General features: G+C 45.3%; 1 protein-coding gene across 1 annotated transcript in view; it reads right to left on the reverse strand.

Annotated features, from left to right (window-relative positions):
- NFYB (nuclear transcription factor Y, beta) overlaps positions 1 to 3295 on the reverse strand; it is a 39243-nt gene extending 35948 nt beyond the window's left edge. The window contains exons 1-2 of the mRNA XM_012650251.1: positions 2813 to 3295; positions 1063 to 1149 (exon numbers count right to left, since the gene is read on the reverse strand). Of these exons, the coding sequence (XP_012505705.1) occupies positions 1063 to 1068 (6 nt within the window). The 5' untranslated portion in view covers positions 1069 to 1149; positions 2813 to 3295. The remainder of the gene's footprint in view (positions 1 to 1062; positions 1150 to 2812) is intronic.
- Positions 3296 to 16268: the final 12973 nt, after the last annotated feature.

A 16268-nucleotide genomic window follows, 5' to 3' on the forward strand; every position in this document is an offset into this window, starting at 1 on the left:
TGTCCAATTAATTTCTTTCTATTTTTGGTAGAGACAGGGTCTCGCTCTTGCTCAGGCTGGTGTCGAACTCCTGAGCTTCAACGATCCACCCGCCTCGGCCTCCCAGAGTGCTAAGATTACAGGTGTGAGCCACCGCGCCCAGTCTAACATACTGTTTTAAGACAGTATAAACAATACTGTTTAAACAATACTGTTTCTATAGCTCTTGAACCTATTCCTAAAGGTTCCTAAAGGCCTCCTACATCAAATCCAGACCTCATTTTCATGGCTTTAGGTGACAGATCCCCCACTTATCCTAATTCAACTTCTTACTCTTCTCTATCTTCCAGGCCAATAAAAATCTTAGCGCTATAATGTGCCTTATATAGGAATCACCAAATGTAGTTCTTTCATTTTAGGAGTGAAGCAAGCACAGCTCAAAGAAGTTGTGATGCCCAAGGTCACAGATACATAGTAGCAGCATATCCAGAACTAACTATCCAGATGGGCCAAGTGTTACCTCCTTACTACATTATCCGGTGACATCTCCACTTGAACCATGCACCTCTACTCCCCATCCCCTCAACACAAGTTACTCATTTCTGCCTTCAGGCTTTTGCTTTTGGTGACACCCTCCAACTATCCAAATCCCACTCATACTTTACGGCTCAGTTTGAGGCCTACAGGCTCCCTCCACGACATTGCCTACTACCCAGGCTCACCACACCTCTTTTTTCCACCTCTACTGCACTTAGAGTCAGCATTTTCCATTCGGCACCTAACTGTCCTGTAAGTATTCAATTCAACTAAAGCCCTACCAGCTACAGAGACAGCCCCTTAACAGCTGGGACAGGCTTTCTACTCTGTAGTCTCAACAGCACTTGGGGGCCCATGGGAAACATTTAATATATACAAATAAATGACAATAAGGAAGCAAGAGGAATGAGCAGAGAGGAACTATCTGTCTAGACTTGAAAGGCATTCATACTATCAGGCATCTCTAATATTAATCAGTTATAATCTTGTTTCTAGCCAATTACTGTTTAAATCTAATTCACAATCAAAATGGTAAAACATACTTACTGTCATGAAATACTGTCAGAACCGTGTTGTCAGTGGTGCTCAAGAACACCTGTCTAAAAAGGTGTCCAATTTTTGCTCTATTTCAACCTAAAAGATAAACATCTATTAGCAGTAAATATGTACAGCCTATAGGCTTTCTTTCTAGTAAAATTAAAGGGGGCATGTATAACTCTGTCTACTAATCTTAATCAATGGATGCATGGTATAAAATGATATAAAAAGCAGGCACCCAACAAAGGTTTATTGAATTGGAAGATTTAATTTGGGCAACTTACAAAAAAAGTTAATTCCATGGAGGGAGGGAGCAATTGCTTTTCCAACATAACCCTGAATTTAGTCATGTGAACATGACTAAAATATTCCTCACAATACACCAAATCCAAATAGGGGCCAAAGAATGTAATATGCGAGAGACTGAAAATTACACATCTAAATTACTTAAAGAATTAACACACCACTTATCAATTGCTTTGGCAATGCTTTTCTTACTGTTTCAGAATGAGATTTAGGCACTCTATAACTCAAAAAGGGGAAATATTTATCTCAGAATAGAATGCTTTTAAATTAAGTATCTCAGATTATACTGGAAAGAAGATAGAGTCTGCCCAGAAAACATAAAAAAAAAAAAAAAAAAAACCAACACAATCAAGACCCTTATTTTTAATTTTGAAGCACCACCATTTTGGACTAAAATCACATCTGAATAGCACTTCAGTCTCACTGTAAGGCATAAATAGCTGAATAAATTAGTATCAATTGCAATGTTACAACCTTCATTTCTCATTTGCTCTTTTCCTTTTTTCAAATGAAACAATTAAATGGGGCTTGAGGGGGAAAGGACAAAACAAAAACATATCCTTTCAGTGTTAAATTTTAAAGGGAGAAGAAATACTGATATGCATTCAAGCATGAAATCCAGTAAGTAGCAGAAAAAATTATAGCCACTGAATTCAATTTTTAAAATGCTATTAAAAAGGTCCGGGCAGCAAAGACTGCTTGACATCTGCTATAATATTAAAAGTAATTTCTAATTTCTTTTAAAATAGTGTCCTCTAACTCCAAAATTGCCCAGCAAAGTCCTTCCTTACAGCTAGAAATGTTATTTTTGTTAGGGTGTCTTTAGGGAAAAAAAGCCCTCAGTACACTTAAAATATAGAAGCTATATATATTTATGTATTTCGCTTGGAAAGGGGTGCGGGGGGATCACACCACACCACATTCGGTCACCCAAATAGTTGATTCAGTATATATTTAGATTCAGTACATTAAAGAAAAACACTATCACCTCATATGGTATATATTTTCTTAAGGGCAGGTTATGATATATGTAAAAGCTCAAGGGAATGCATACATCTGTTTAATGTTTGAAGAAATGCAAATTTGTATCCAAGAAAAGCAGTAGTCCCTTCCTCCACCCTCCATTCTTTGGCATCAACAACCAGAGTTTTGCATCAATATACAGCAATTCTTAATTTAAGCTACAAGAGCAGTGCAGGGAAGGAATAATTGCCTTTTAAGGAATTTTGGTTAAACTTTCAATACTTTACAAATAAAATCCCTATTTGTTAATGCCACTGACATTGATCAGTGCACCTCACGACTTTATGTTGCTCATTAGTTTCCATACTAAGAGAGCCGAAACCACCCCAGTGATTTGTGGCACGAACCACGGAACTATGGAGTCCATGCGGGTTAGTGGGATGCCATTTTTTTTAAAAGGTGGCATGCCACCTAACCTTGTTTAAATTACCTTGTTAGAGTACTCTGGGCGAGATTACGATTTGTGGGTGCTCTATAATTCTTTGTTCTCGGAGACTACCGTTCCTAAGGCCCCGCATATCCTCCCGCCTCCCACCACCGATGATTAAAACCTCAGTCCAATCCGAAAGGCTTCCTTCCCACACCTTCGGGGCAAGTCCAGGGACCGCAAGCCGCCAGATGGCTGCATTCTTTACGTGTAAACCAGGCTGCGGGGAAACCAAAGCCATTCCTTCCTCCCCGGGACCTCGCTTCCTCCCCACTCAGGTGTCCGGGGTGGCTCCGGCCCCACGGCCGTGTCCGGCCGACCTGTCAGTCCCCCGAGTGCGGAGCGGACGCCCCTGGCGCGCATCCCCCGACTCGCCGGGCCGACCTCGGGCCCCGAGCCCAACGCCCGCCTCCCGCCCGGGGTGCGCGGGCAGACAAAGCGGCCGGGCCCGGCCACGGCCCCGCGGGAGGGGGGCACCCCCCTGGGGACCCGCGCGGTGGCTAAGGCCGAGGGGGCACAGCCGGGGCCGGGGGCAAAGGCCCGGCCCGCGTTCCCCGGCCGGGTCCCCGCACAAAATGGAGCCGGCCCCGGGTGCCGCCGAGAGGGGGGCTCCGACGGTGCCCCGCAGCCCCTCCTCGGCCGCGGGCCCGGAGCTCAACGGCGGCGAGCGGGAGGCGGCCTGGCCCGCGTCCCACCGCTCCTCGGCCCGGCGCACAAAGAGCCGCGCCGCGGCCCCGCGCCCGCTGCCCGGCCCGGCCCGCAGCAGGAGCGGCCTCGCGGGCGCTGGCCGCAGCCCCGGCCCGGGCGAGAGGGCGGGCGAGCGGGAGGGAGGCGAGTGCCCCCGGCCGCGGCGGCGTTGGCGGCGGGGACGGCGCCGGGAGGAGACGGACATTTCATTCGAGCTAAAGTGGAGTCGGTTTAGGAGCGATCATTGGCCGAAGCGAGACACAAACCTCCAATGCAGCCCTGGTTGGCTCCCGTCTCCAATCGGCTGTTTGGTTGGACAGAAAATGGCTGCGAAGGAACCAGTCCCAGCGCGGAGCTCCGCTTCCAGGACTCGGCCTCCCCTCCCTCCGCCGCGGGCCGCTTCCCTCAGCGCGACACCCTCCCTCCGCGCCGCCCGCGCGCCCGCCCGGCCCCGCCCCCGGACGCGGCCCCGCCCCCGGCCCCGCCCCGTGCGCCGAGCGGGCGGCTGAGCCGAGCCGGGCACCGCGGGGTCGGTGGCGGGTAACCTGCACGGGCGGTCGGGCTCCCGGCTCTGTAGGGGCTTCTAGGGACCTGGGCCCGGCACGCTCTCAAGGTCCACACGGGCCTTCTTCTTAAGGTCCCACGGCGTTTACGCGGGCCTGTGCGAAGCGTGTGATTTCTCAGGCCTCCCTCTGTTTTGAATCCCCGCCCCCCCACGTGGAATTGTCTCACCCGCCTGAGTTCAGCCTGCCCGCGCCTAGATTTTTCAGAAGGGGAAACCAAGGGCAGAAGCTGCCGCTTACGGCGACACCCGAACCACCACGAGGGTCTGAACGGCGGATACCTCCTGGAATGTCTTCGGCACGTCGTGATTTCCTTTTGTCCCTGTTAACGTTGCCAGATGCACAGCGCTCCCTCTCACTTGGTCACCGAGCTCGGGTGTTAGTTTTTCAGATTTCATGTGAAGCTACATTACCTTTCCTCTTCAGGTTTAACAGGTTGCTCAGTCTAGCTAGCCTTCATTCACCCTAAACTTCTTAAGTTGCTGCATTTTCTACCCACCTCCGCCCCCACTGTAGTGGCTTTTCCCAACCAGATGACATTTTGGCTGCAAGAATCCATGGCCCGTTCTTGCCTCTGTGTAGCCAGGCTCTTTCGCTGTCTTTCCCTGACTGCAGGCCAGGTCGAACTTCCCTGGGCTGCGACCATCCCAGATGGGGGGTGACCCAAACACCTCTCACTGCAGGGGACAGTAGGATTAGCGTAGCCCGGGCTGGGAATCGCATTCCCTCTGCTTCCACGAAACAAGTGGCCTGGCGCCACATTAAACTTTCCAGCTTGGGTCATTGAAAAATAGGGAGAGGTGTTTTATTGACAGAGCTCCTACTGTTTCTCAGCATGTCTAAACATTTCCGGGACAAGTAAGGAAGCAAGGACAAATGAAAGCCCCCAAATCGTGACAAGATGAGTAAGTATTAATAGCAGTGGCACTGTAGAATCAGACAAGCTTATCTGAATTCCAGCTCACCTTCTTACTGGCTTGTGACTTTGGCCAAATTTCTATACATCTCCATGATTTCCCCACCTTTATAATGGGGGTTAATACTAGCCACTTCTCAGGGTCGTTTGGAATTAACATACACATAGAAAGCCCTGAAAAAAAGTTGACTTATCCTAAGATCTTTTTATGACATGAATTTCAATCTCCATCACACTTTTGAGAACTGTTATTTGCTAAAAAGGAGTAAAATGGCCTGAGTTGAATTCCTCGCTTTCTCTATGTTTAGGACTGAAATGATGTGTTCAAAGGTGGGAAATATAAAAACAGAAGTAATAGAATGGGGAGATCGGACTTAGGGGGGCAAGGGGGGGCAAGGGCAACATACGTAACCTAAACATCTGTACCCCCATAATATGCTGAAATAAAAAAAAAAAAAAGAATGGGGGAAGTATGACTATCCACACACTGGATGGTGATCCAAAAGATGCAAAGATGATTACTTTCTCTGAGTTAATATTATATCAGTTGAGCACCGTAGATCTAATCTGCATGCATAATCCAAATTCAACAAAAAGGTAGTTTAGCTCATACTGTTTACCAGGCACTCTGCTAGGAGCCTCAGGGCTACAAAGGTGAATAAAGCACTCACTCCCTTACCCTCGAGAGAGAGGGCCCAGCCCACACCGCCTCTGCAGTTGAGACCAGGTCATCCTGTCTCAACAAGCTGTGGTCTCTGTGCCTTCTAGATGGATATTCAGGAAGCCCCCAATCAATGTTCACCATTTTTCATGATCACATGGTGAAAGAGAGAGGCCAGGATCGCCATTTAGTCTTGGAAAAAACACTGCAGCTAACCTAGTCTTTGCATTCCAGGTCAGAGGACAGGTGATTGTGTGTCTTTATTCCGACTCCGTACACCACAGCTGCCCCTGAGTTTGCATCGCCGTTTATATTGGCGTCCTAATTCAGCAAACAATGAAACAGAATCCCTGGCACAATGAAGCCTTCATGGTTGGATTTTACTTTACTGCTTCAATGAGAACCCATAAAAATTCCCACGAGGACAGTGTCTATTATAGTATGGTCCCCATTTCCACCTTCCTGATTCTACCCTTGCCCCTCTCTTCTCAATTCAGTCTCTGCACCAAGGCCTGGAAGGATCTGGCTTCTGCTTCCTTCTTCCACCCTGGCTTGTGGCTCTCACCGCCCGCCACCTCACCACCTTCTAGACCCTCTGGCCTGTGCACTGCTCCCCACACACACGCCAGACTCTCGCCTTAAGATCTTCGTTGGCTCCTTTCAGCTTTGCAATCTTGCCTTTTCAAAGGATCTCCCTGACGCTCCTTCCAAAGCAGCCCCACCCAGCTACTCTCTATACTCTCTATCATGCCATCCAGCTGTCATTTCTCTGCAAAAGTAAATAGTATTATGCTTACTCCAATGCACTTGGCCTAATTGGATTATCTTATTTCCTTGCTGTCCATAAATACATATATCCAAAACAGGAACACTTCTCATCCCCCCACTATTACCACCATGGCTCAAGTCACATCTCCTCTCATCAGGATGACTGCAGTGCCTTGTCTGCCTGCTGTCCCTCAGACCTGACCACGGCAGCCAGGATTTCAGATCCCGTGAAAATATAAGTCAGATCCTGTCACTCCTCTGTTCAAAACTCTAAAAACTCCCCATTTCCCTCAAAGGAAAAGACAAAGACTCTACGTGGCCTTGCCAGGTGGACTGTGGCAAGTTCCTTCGTTCCAAGTTGAACAAAAGAAAAAACTGGTTGTTCTTTGGTCATAGTGACAAGTAACCACCAGAATCTGTTTCAATAATCAGTGACAATCTTGCAATTAGTGACTTGCTTCTGAAAATTAGTCAATCGGCAACAGCCACACTCCACTAATCCTGTTTCCACAGCTAAATGTCAGCTCATCTCTGAAAAGTCCAGCTTCTAAGAGTTCGCCAACCTCTGAACCCTGTGCTTCCCAAAACACTGTAGAAGATCCACAGATTTGTTTGTTCAGAGATACTCTGTCTTACAAGTACAGCTGTGCTCTGCTTAGCAAGAAATATATTCAGCAGTTAATTGTTTGTTTGCGATGTGAATGGTGGCCCCTTCATTGGACAAGGCCCTATGGGATCTATGATCTATGCCCTTTCCACTCCCCCTCTAACCTCATGTCCTCCTCCTTTCTCCTTTGCCCACTCCACTCCTTGCTGTCCTTACTTCTGCCAGGAATGCTCCTGCTTCAGGGCCTTTGCACTGGCTATTCCATGTCTGGTACATTCTCCCCTCAGATATCCACATAGGTTATTCCCTCACCTCCTTCCATACAATGAAGCCAGCCGTGATCGTTTAACTAAAAATTGCAATTCCAACTCCATACCCCCACTCTCCTATCATCCTCTAACAGTGCGGTCCCCAAGCCCCAGACTGTGGACCAGTACTGGTCCGTGGCCTGTTAGGGACCTAGCCACAGAGTTCCCCTCATCCCGCTTCCTGCTGTACTGGTCCATGGAAAAATTGTCTTCCATGAAACTTAGGAACTGAGGGGCTGCACTTCAGGAGAGCAAGCAAAGCTTCATTTGTATTTACAGCTGCTCCCCATAGCTCACATCATGCCTGAGCTCCATCTCTCCCCAATCCCTACCCCATCCGTGGAAAAATTATCTTCCATGAAACTGATCCCTGGTGCCAAAAAGGTTGGGGACCTCCGCTGTAACATACTGTATAGTTATTTATTATGTTTATGGTTTATTGTCTCTCTCTTCGGACTAAAACGTAAGATCTATGAGGACAAGGAGTTTGCTTGTTTTGTTCACTGATGCGTCCCAAGCATCTAAAATAGTGTTCAGCATATAATAGGTACTTTATAAATATTTGTCAAATGAATGGACTTTGAATGTTTCATCTTTTTAGAATATAAACTCCTTTAGTACAGTGACTTTGTGTTTACCACTGTATTCTCAGAGCCTGAAATGGTGCCTGGCACATAGTAGGAGCTCCATGGTATGTACTGAATGAATGCATGAGCAGATATTGGATAAAACTATCTTATTTTAGAGATGGGGTCTCGCTCTGCCACCCAGGCTGGAGTGCAGTGGTACAATCAAAGCTCACTACAGCCTTGAATTCCTGGGCTCAAGCGATCCTCTTGCCTCAGCCTCCCAAGTAGCTGGATCTATGGGCATGTATCACCACGCCCAGCTAATTCTTTTTTTGTTGTTGATGTTGTTTTGCCCAGCTAACTCCTTCTTTTTTTTTTTTTCATTTTTGTAGAGATGAGGGTCTCACTATGTTGCCCAGGCTGTTCTCAAACTCCTGGCCTCAAGCAATCCTCCCATCTCAGTCTCTTGAGAAGCTGAGATTATAGGAATGTGCCACCACATCTGGCAAAACTATTTTTAATTGATAACGTAAATGCCCCTGACATTACCAATGCCTTATGTACCATCTTCCTCCGTAGAAACACAGCTAATGAACACATTTAAAATGCCTCATGTTATTATGATGTGTTAATCAAAATACCCGAAACATATTCATCATTATTTCCCCATGGATTAGTTAATATACAAAGGCGATTAAAATATCTTTGATCAGCTTGAGAAAGCAACAGGGTCACACTCCTTTCTAGGTCTGCTCGGCCAAGGACCAGAGGAAAACGTTGTTTCTGATAGGAAATATCAGAAAACATTCTTTTTTCATTTCTTTTGCTTTTTGCCTAAACTGTTAGGTCTTTTCCAAATTGGTGTCCCTGTCTGCAGTCTCTCTTTAAACTATTTAACATAACATGGGCAGATTAATCTTCCTGGAAACACAGTTCTTATTGTATTATTACTTTTTAAACATCATGAAAATAGCTCCCATTTATGTGTGTTTACTGTGTATTGGGCACTCTGCTAAATGCCACATGCATGTTTTCTCATTGCAGTCACACAATGACCTTACGATGTAGGTGTTATTTACCCTATTTAAAAGACATGAAAACAATCTCAGAGTTTAAGAAACCAAGAAGTCACACAGCTGGAAGACAAGAGAGCCAAGTCTCAAAGTAGAACATCCTCTTAGTCTCCCCTCACTGTAGGTCCATTCCGGCCCAAATCTGTCTTATAAAAATACTGCCCAGGCCGGGCACGGTGGTTCACGCCTGTAATCCTAGCACTCTGGGAGGCCGAGGCGGGTGGATCGCTCAAGGTCAGGAGTTCGAGACCAGCCTGAGCAAGAGCGAGACCCTGTCTCTACTAAAATTAGAAAGAAATTAATTGGACAACTAAAAATATATAGAAAAAATTAGCCGGGCATGGTGGCGCATGCCTGTAGTCCCAGCTACTTGGGAGGCTGAGGCAGTAGGATTGCTTGAGCCCAGGAGTTTGAGGTTGCTGTGAGCTAGCTGACGCCACGGCACTCACTCTAGCCAGGGCAACAAAGTGAGATTCTGTCTCAAAAAAAAAAAAAAAAAAAAGTCCTGCCCATTCGAAGGATCTGAATAGAATAGACATTTCTCTAAGATAAATATACAGCTGGCCAAAGAGCACACACAAAGTTGCTCAACATCATTAGTCATAAGGGAAATGCAAATCAAAAGCACAATGAGGCTGGGCACAGTGGCTCACGCCTGTAATCCTAGCACTCCGGGAGGCCGAGGCAGGCAGATTGTTTGAGCTTAGTAGTTCGAGACCAGCCTGAGCAAGAGCGAGACCTTGTCTCTATTAAAAATAGAAAGAAATTGGCCAAACAACTAAAAAATATATAAAAAAAAAAATTAGCCGGGCATGGTGGCACTTGCCTGTAGTCCCAGCTACCTGGGAGGCTGAGGCAGGAGGATCGCTTGAGCCCAGGAGTTCCAGGTTGCTGTGAGGTAGGCTGATGCCACGGCACTCTAGCCCGGGTAACAGAGTGAGACTCTGTCTCGAAAAAAAAAAAAAAAAGAAACCACAATGAAATACCAATCAGCACCCACTAGGATGGCTAGAATCAGAAGGATAGACAACAAGTGTTGTCAAAGATGTGGAGAAATCAGAACTTTCATACACTGCTGGTGGGCAGAGTCACTGTGGAAAAGTCTGGCAGTTCCTCAGATGGTTAAACATAAAGTTATCATTCAACTCAGCAATCCATCCAAGGTGTATACCCCATGAAAATATATGTCTGCACAAAAATTTGATCATGAATGTTTGTAGCAGGTTTATTCATATATCCCAAAACTGGAAACAACTCAAGTGTCCATCTAAACAAATGTGATATATCCATGCAATGGAATAATATTTGGCCACAAAAGCGGTGAAGTTCTAATACATGCTACAACATGGATTAACCTTGAAAACATTATCTAAGTGAGAGAAACCAGACACAAAGACCACAGATTATGTGATTTCATTTAAGTTAAATGTCCAAAGTAGACAAATCTATAGAGACAGAAAGCAGATTAATGGTTGCTTAGGGCTAAGGGAGAAGATGGGGGTATAGTGGGTGTGATAGCTAAAATGTATAGTTACTCTTTGAGGTGATGAAAATGTTCTCGAATGGATTGTGGTGATGTGAATATACTAAAAAACATCAGATTGTGCACTTTAAATTGGTTAATTGTATGTTACATAAGTTATATCTCAATAAAGCTGTTACCAAAATAATCCTACCCCATTGTTAATATCTTTTTGTATGTGAAGCACATATGCATTGATAAGCAAAACACTAAATTCCCAATAGGAAATGAGCAAATGACATAAACTAGAAAACTCATAAAAGAAAAACTACAAAGAGCTCATGAACATGTGGGCAGGGGAAAAGGCTTACCCTCAAATGCCAGTTAAAACAAGAAGAAACCCAACAGAAGCAAAGAATTTTACAGCAAGGAGAAAGACGCAGATGTGGTGAGATGGGCGTTCTTATATACTGATGATGGGAGAGCTTTCTAGAAAGCAGTAAGTGTACACTGGCGGTCTTCAGGTGATCTTACTTTACTAGTAAAAAAAAAAAAATCTAGGCCAGGCGCGGTGACTCACGCCTGTAACCCTAGCACTCTGGGAGGCCGAGGCAGGTGGACTGTTTGAGCTCTACTAAGCTCAAGGATTGTTTGAGACCAGCCTGAGCAAGAGTGAGACCCCGTCTCTACTAAAACAAATAGAAAGAAATTATCTAGACAACTAAAAATATATAGAAAAAATTAGCTGGGCATGGTGGCACATGCCTGTAGTCCCAGCTACTCGGGAGGCTGAGGCAGGAGGATCGCTTGAGCCCAGGAGTTTGAGGTTGCTGTGAGCTAGGCTAACACCACGGCACTCACTCTAGCCAGGGCAACAGAGTGATACTCTGTCTCAAAAAAAAAAAAAATCTATCATAGGAAATAATTTTTAATGCAGGCAATAAGGTAATAATTAAGTAATAAGATATTCATAAGAGCACGGTTAATTTTTTTTTAATGGGGGAAAACTATGTAGTAAGCAAACTCTAAAATGGCCCCCAGCAATCCGCACCTCCTGGTGTTCACACCTTTGTGTTATCCCCTCCTCTTGGGGATGGGCTGGACTTACTGACTCATTTCTTTTTTTTTTTTTTTTTATTTCCCACACTTTATCTCAACACAGTTATCGAAGGCTCACTTGTAAGGAATGGAATGAAGCAAGCAAAATAAGATGTCACTTCCAAGATGTGATTACAAAAAGACTGTGAATTCCATCTTGGGTAAACTTTCTCCTTTCCTCCCTCTCTCTCTATACATATATATATATATATAGACACACACACACACACACACACATATACATACACACACACACACACATGCATATGTGTATATCTGTATCTCTCTATATCTCTATCTGCATAGACCTATCCAAAACCAAGTCCCCGCTCTTGTGGAACTTATTTCTTAGTGAGTTCTCACAGTGGTTTCTTCTACGGTGTAGACTAGTGGATGAATTGGCAATACATTTTAGGGTAGAACATTTTGGTGCAAAAAGGGAATAGTGAAGAAATAGGGTTTACTCTTAGGTGGTTGGCTTAGGTAACTCGAGTGGGTAATTAGCGGAATGGGCTGTGGAGTAGAGTGATTTTGTGAAAGTTGTCAAAATCAAAATGGAAGTCACTAATGTTAAGAAAACCCTGGCAAATAGACCCGGGGAAGGCCTTGAAGAAAGGGGTCTCACACCTGTATGCCTGATAATGAAAAGGACTCCACAAGAACCATGACCATGCACAAAGGCTACTGCAACCTTACACAGAAAATACTTCTGTAAGGACATCTGCCCAGCAACTGCCTGTCCAGCCTCCGACTGGCGTCACTCTTGTTATTGATCTTTGTAGCCAAGGATAATTATTTCAAAACAATTGTGTAATCCTCTGTATTTTTTCCTTTAAAAGCTTTTGTCTTCCTTTACCTCCCCGAATACACACATAGCTTACTATGGCATGTATATTCCCATTGCAATGCTCTATTTCCAAATAAACATCATTTTCTCTTAGACGGCCTCTGTCTGTTTGTTCTTTAGGTTGACAGTTTAAAATCCTGGTGCTACTAACTATGGCTGAGTGGGTCCACAGGCAACATAATCTCCGTGTGCCTCAATTTCCTTATCTGCAAATTGACAACTTTCCTCATCCACCTTGCAGACAAAAACCTAAATCCTAAGGTTGTTGGGAGGCATAAGGTAACATAAAGGGCTTAGAAGAGTGCCTGGCACATTGAAAAACAGCCAAAATTGTTAGCCATTATTATTATTGTTGTTGTTACAGCTATTGAGATGAGGACAACTGAAAAAGAAATCAAAATTAAGAATGACCGTGGGTACTTAGAAAGTGTAACAGTTATTAATATTTCTCTATTACAGTGGAATCATGCTATCTATTAAAGGTTACATAGTTTAACCAGTTATGGGAGTGATTTATACACTATGTGATAATTAATACTGTGGATATTAGAGGTGCCCGAGGGAAGGAATAAAAGGGCAGTAAATTTTAATAGGGTCTCCAGGGAATGTCTCTAGAAGGGAGGGGTGCTGAGATGGGCTGAGCCTGGAGGGGAAGGAACTGCAGAGGGATGTGGAGAGGAGGAAATGGGACATCCCCCCCACTTCTGACACCAGGACAACTCCTGAGGACCTTTAGTGGCTCTCAACACCAAAGAGGTTATGATGCCATGTCTCCCATATGGAATTCAAAATAAAAAGGACACTTCACTGTAAAATGCGTGAATCGAAGCCCCACAACATTCTGGCTTTCCCATGATGGGCACTTTAATATGTTTTTTAATATCAAGTTCTTCATTTAAAAATTTCCCCTCATTTTCTGATACCCCTGCTTTGCTGATTCCTAAACACATTCTTGGTTTGCATAATAGATAATCCCACGTGGGAAGTTTTGGTCACTGACTCCTTACCCCTTGCCATGTGCTTGGCTTACTCCTACACATCCTTCGGAATTTAGCTTGGAAATCACCTCCTCCAGGAAGCCTTCCCTGATCCTCCAAGACTAGGTTTTGTAATTACGTCCATCTCTTTCACACCTCCCTCTGTAATGTTAATTTTTTGAGAGCCAGACCAGGTCTATCTTTTTCATCACTGAGCCCCCTGTGCCTAGAACAGGGCATGGCTCAAAGCTGCATGAAAGTTTACTAAATGAACAAATTATTGAATGAGTGACCCCCACCTCCCCTGACACCTCCACATCCAACAAGCACCTGGCCAAAGTTATCCAGACAGCCAATCTGTCTCCAGAACCCTCACACCTCAGCTCCCTCAAAGTCTTCCCAGCATGCCTTTGATTTGACACTGAGTTCAGTGAGAACCCAATCAAAGGGTTAATAACGATAAGCACAGACTGAATTTACACGACTGAAATTTCTGAGCAGAGGAGTGACAAAGTTTAAAAACACGACATTTGTGACCTCACTCTGAGGAGTCCCTGGGTTTCATGAAATTTGAAGTCAAGGATCCTCTGCAAACTGCCCCTCTCAACTTGGCACAACCTCTCCTTTAGTCACTCTTCTGATATACAGTTTTCCTGGCTCCTTCCACTTTCAATCGCTTATAATCAGTCACAGATTCATCAACAGAATTGCTGAGAAATTCTTGCAACCATCTAGCTCAAAGGTTACAAACTCCTACCCAGCCAGTGTGGTCTTTGGAGGCAGCACACAGATTTTTATTTCACCTATATGAGTTTGGGGAAAGAAAAGGAATTTAAATGTCTTTTAGGGGCCATGGCTTCTTTCCTGTGCCCCAGCCCCCACCAGCGCCTGCCTTCTACAATGCACTTCTCACATTTATGTTACCTGCCTGGCCTCTGAGGACAGATTTGAGTTTTGACCACTGATGCCAGTTGAACCTCCAGCCCATCCCAAGAATTCCTTTCCCAGCTGTGACGTGTAGGGATGTCCCTTCCAAATCCAATTCAAGTCTTGGACTTCCTCTGGGAAACCCATCTCTACTCCCTGCCCACTGCTTGCTTTTTGCTGCTGGGTCTTTACGTTTTTCTCTCTGTTACTGGTTGTGCTAAGCATCATCAGTGCAAAGACAGTAAACCCTGAAGGGGCCTGCCATTGTTTTTCATCCGGAACAGGCACCCCCTTGTCCTGGGAAATGTGTCTTTCCCCCGGCTCTAGCTGTAAGGTTCCAAGGGGAGCAGGCTGCCGACCCCCTACAGATCCCGCCTCCGTGGCCCCTGGCGATATGCCCAGCATGGGGTGCCCGAGTCAAGCCTGGCCATGCGTGGTCCTCCACTGCCCCTCTGGACACAGCCATCTATCCAGGCTTGACCCAAACTGGACCAGAACCCTTCCCCAGGGTTTGTAAATTTGGCCCCAGGGAAAGCAAGTGTCAGTCCCTCTTTGGTGTCAAAGTTGGGTGGAGCCGGCCTGGTGGCTGTTCCCTGACTTGTCAACAGCCTTGGAGAGAAAACCAACACAGAGAGAACAGCAGAGAGGAGAAATGGAGGAGCCTCTCTGCAGAGTCCAAATCTGTGGTTCTCTATGTTGTCCAAGCCAGTGCTAGCTGGGTTTCTTGTTGCTCGAAGTTGAGTCTTAAGTAACACAGTCCTTTTGTATCCCTGTTGAGTACAGTCCCAGACATACTAACCATAAAGGGGAAGTTAATTTTGTTCATTGTGATACTGCTTGACCATCTCCTTTCATCTGAGTTAAAATGTACCATCTCTCAGGTACTGAGAAATAATTATTAAATACAAGGCTTATAATCAGGGAGGCAAGACTAGTATCCAAGAAAGAAGCAACGATGAGTAGAAGTACACAGAGCGGGAGGCACACAAAGAGTTCAAAAGGGGAAGACACTTGTGAACTGAACTTTACATTTTTAAGATTTTCAAGGCTGGATACATGGCTCACGCCTATAGTCCCAGCTCTTTGGGAGGCTGAGGCAGAAGGAGCGCTTGAGGCCAGAGGTTCAAGACCAGCCTGGTAACATAGTGAGACCACGTCTCTAAAAAAAAAAAAAATTTTTTTTTAATTAGCCAGGCATGGTGGCACGTACCTGTAGTCCCAGATACCAGGGAGGCTGAGGCAGGAGGATCGCTTGAGCCCAGGAGTTTGAGGTTGCCTCTAGCCTGGGCAACAGAGAGGGATGTTTTTTCATATTTTATGGCACTAGAATAGAGCTTTTACACTCTGCCATTGGGGAAATTATTAGGTAGAACCCCTACCTTATACCTTACACTAAATTGGTTCCAGACACCCTCCCTGTTCATGGCTCTTTTCTCTGACCACTGCTCCCAACAACAGGGACAGAGGTCGGTGTCCATGTTTTTCCTAAGATCACTCTAAGGATTTTCGTACTATAATCATGGCAGGCACTTATAAAAATAATTTTTGTGTCAATATGGTTGGCAGAGTAGATGTCTCTTGTGAATAGAGCACACACCTGTCTGCCCAACACACCTTTCCACCCTTCTGCAGGTGACATCACTCTCCTTCTTTGGGGGCAATTGTTTTTCCCTCATTCCAACCACACGGTCCTAGTGGGTGCAGCCAATCTTATTACGAGGATACTTGCCACAAGCTACACTAATGATAGTACCTCACTTCCCCCAGCCACGGTGATTAGCTTAAGTATGACCCCCAAATCAGGTCAAACAGGCCAAAACACCTTCCATGGTTTTTTTTTTTTATTTTTAAGAGATGGGGTCTCTTATGTTGCCCAGGCTGGTTTTGAATTCCTGATCTCAAGCGATCCTCCTGCCTCAGCCTCCCGAGTAGCTGGGATTACAGGCTCAAGCCACTGCGCCTGGCTCCATAGGGTTTCTTTCTTTTTTTTTTTTTT

Source organism: Propithecus coquereli, unplaced genomic scaffold, assembly GCF_000956105.1.
Source record: "Propithecus coquereli isolate 6110/MARCELLA unplaced genomic scaffold, Pcoq_1.0 Scaffold316, whole genome shotgun sequence".
Classification (NCBI taxonomy): domain Eukaryota; kingdom Metazoa; phylum Chordata; class Mammalia; order Primates; family Indriidae; genus Propithecus; species Propithecus coquereli.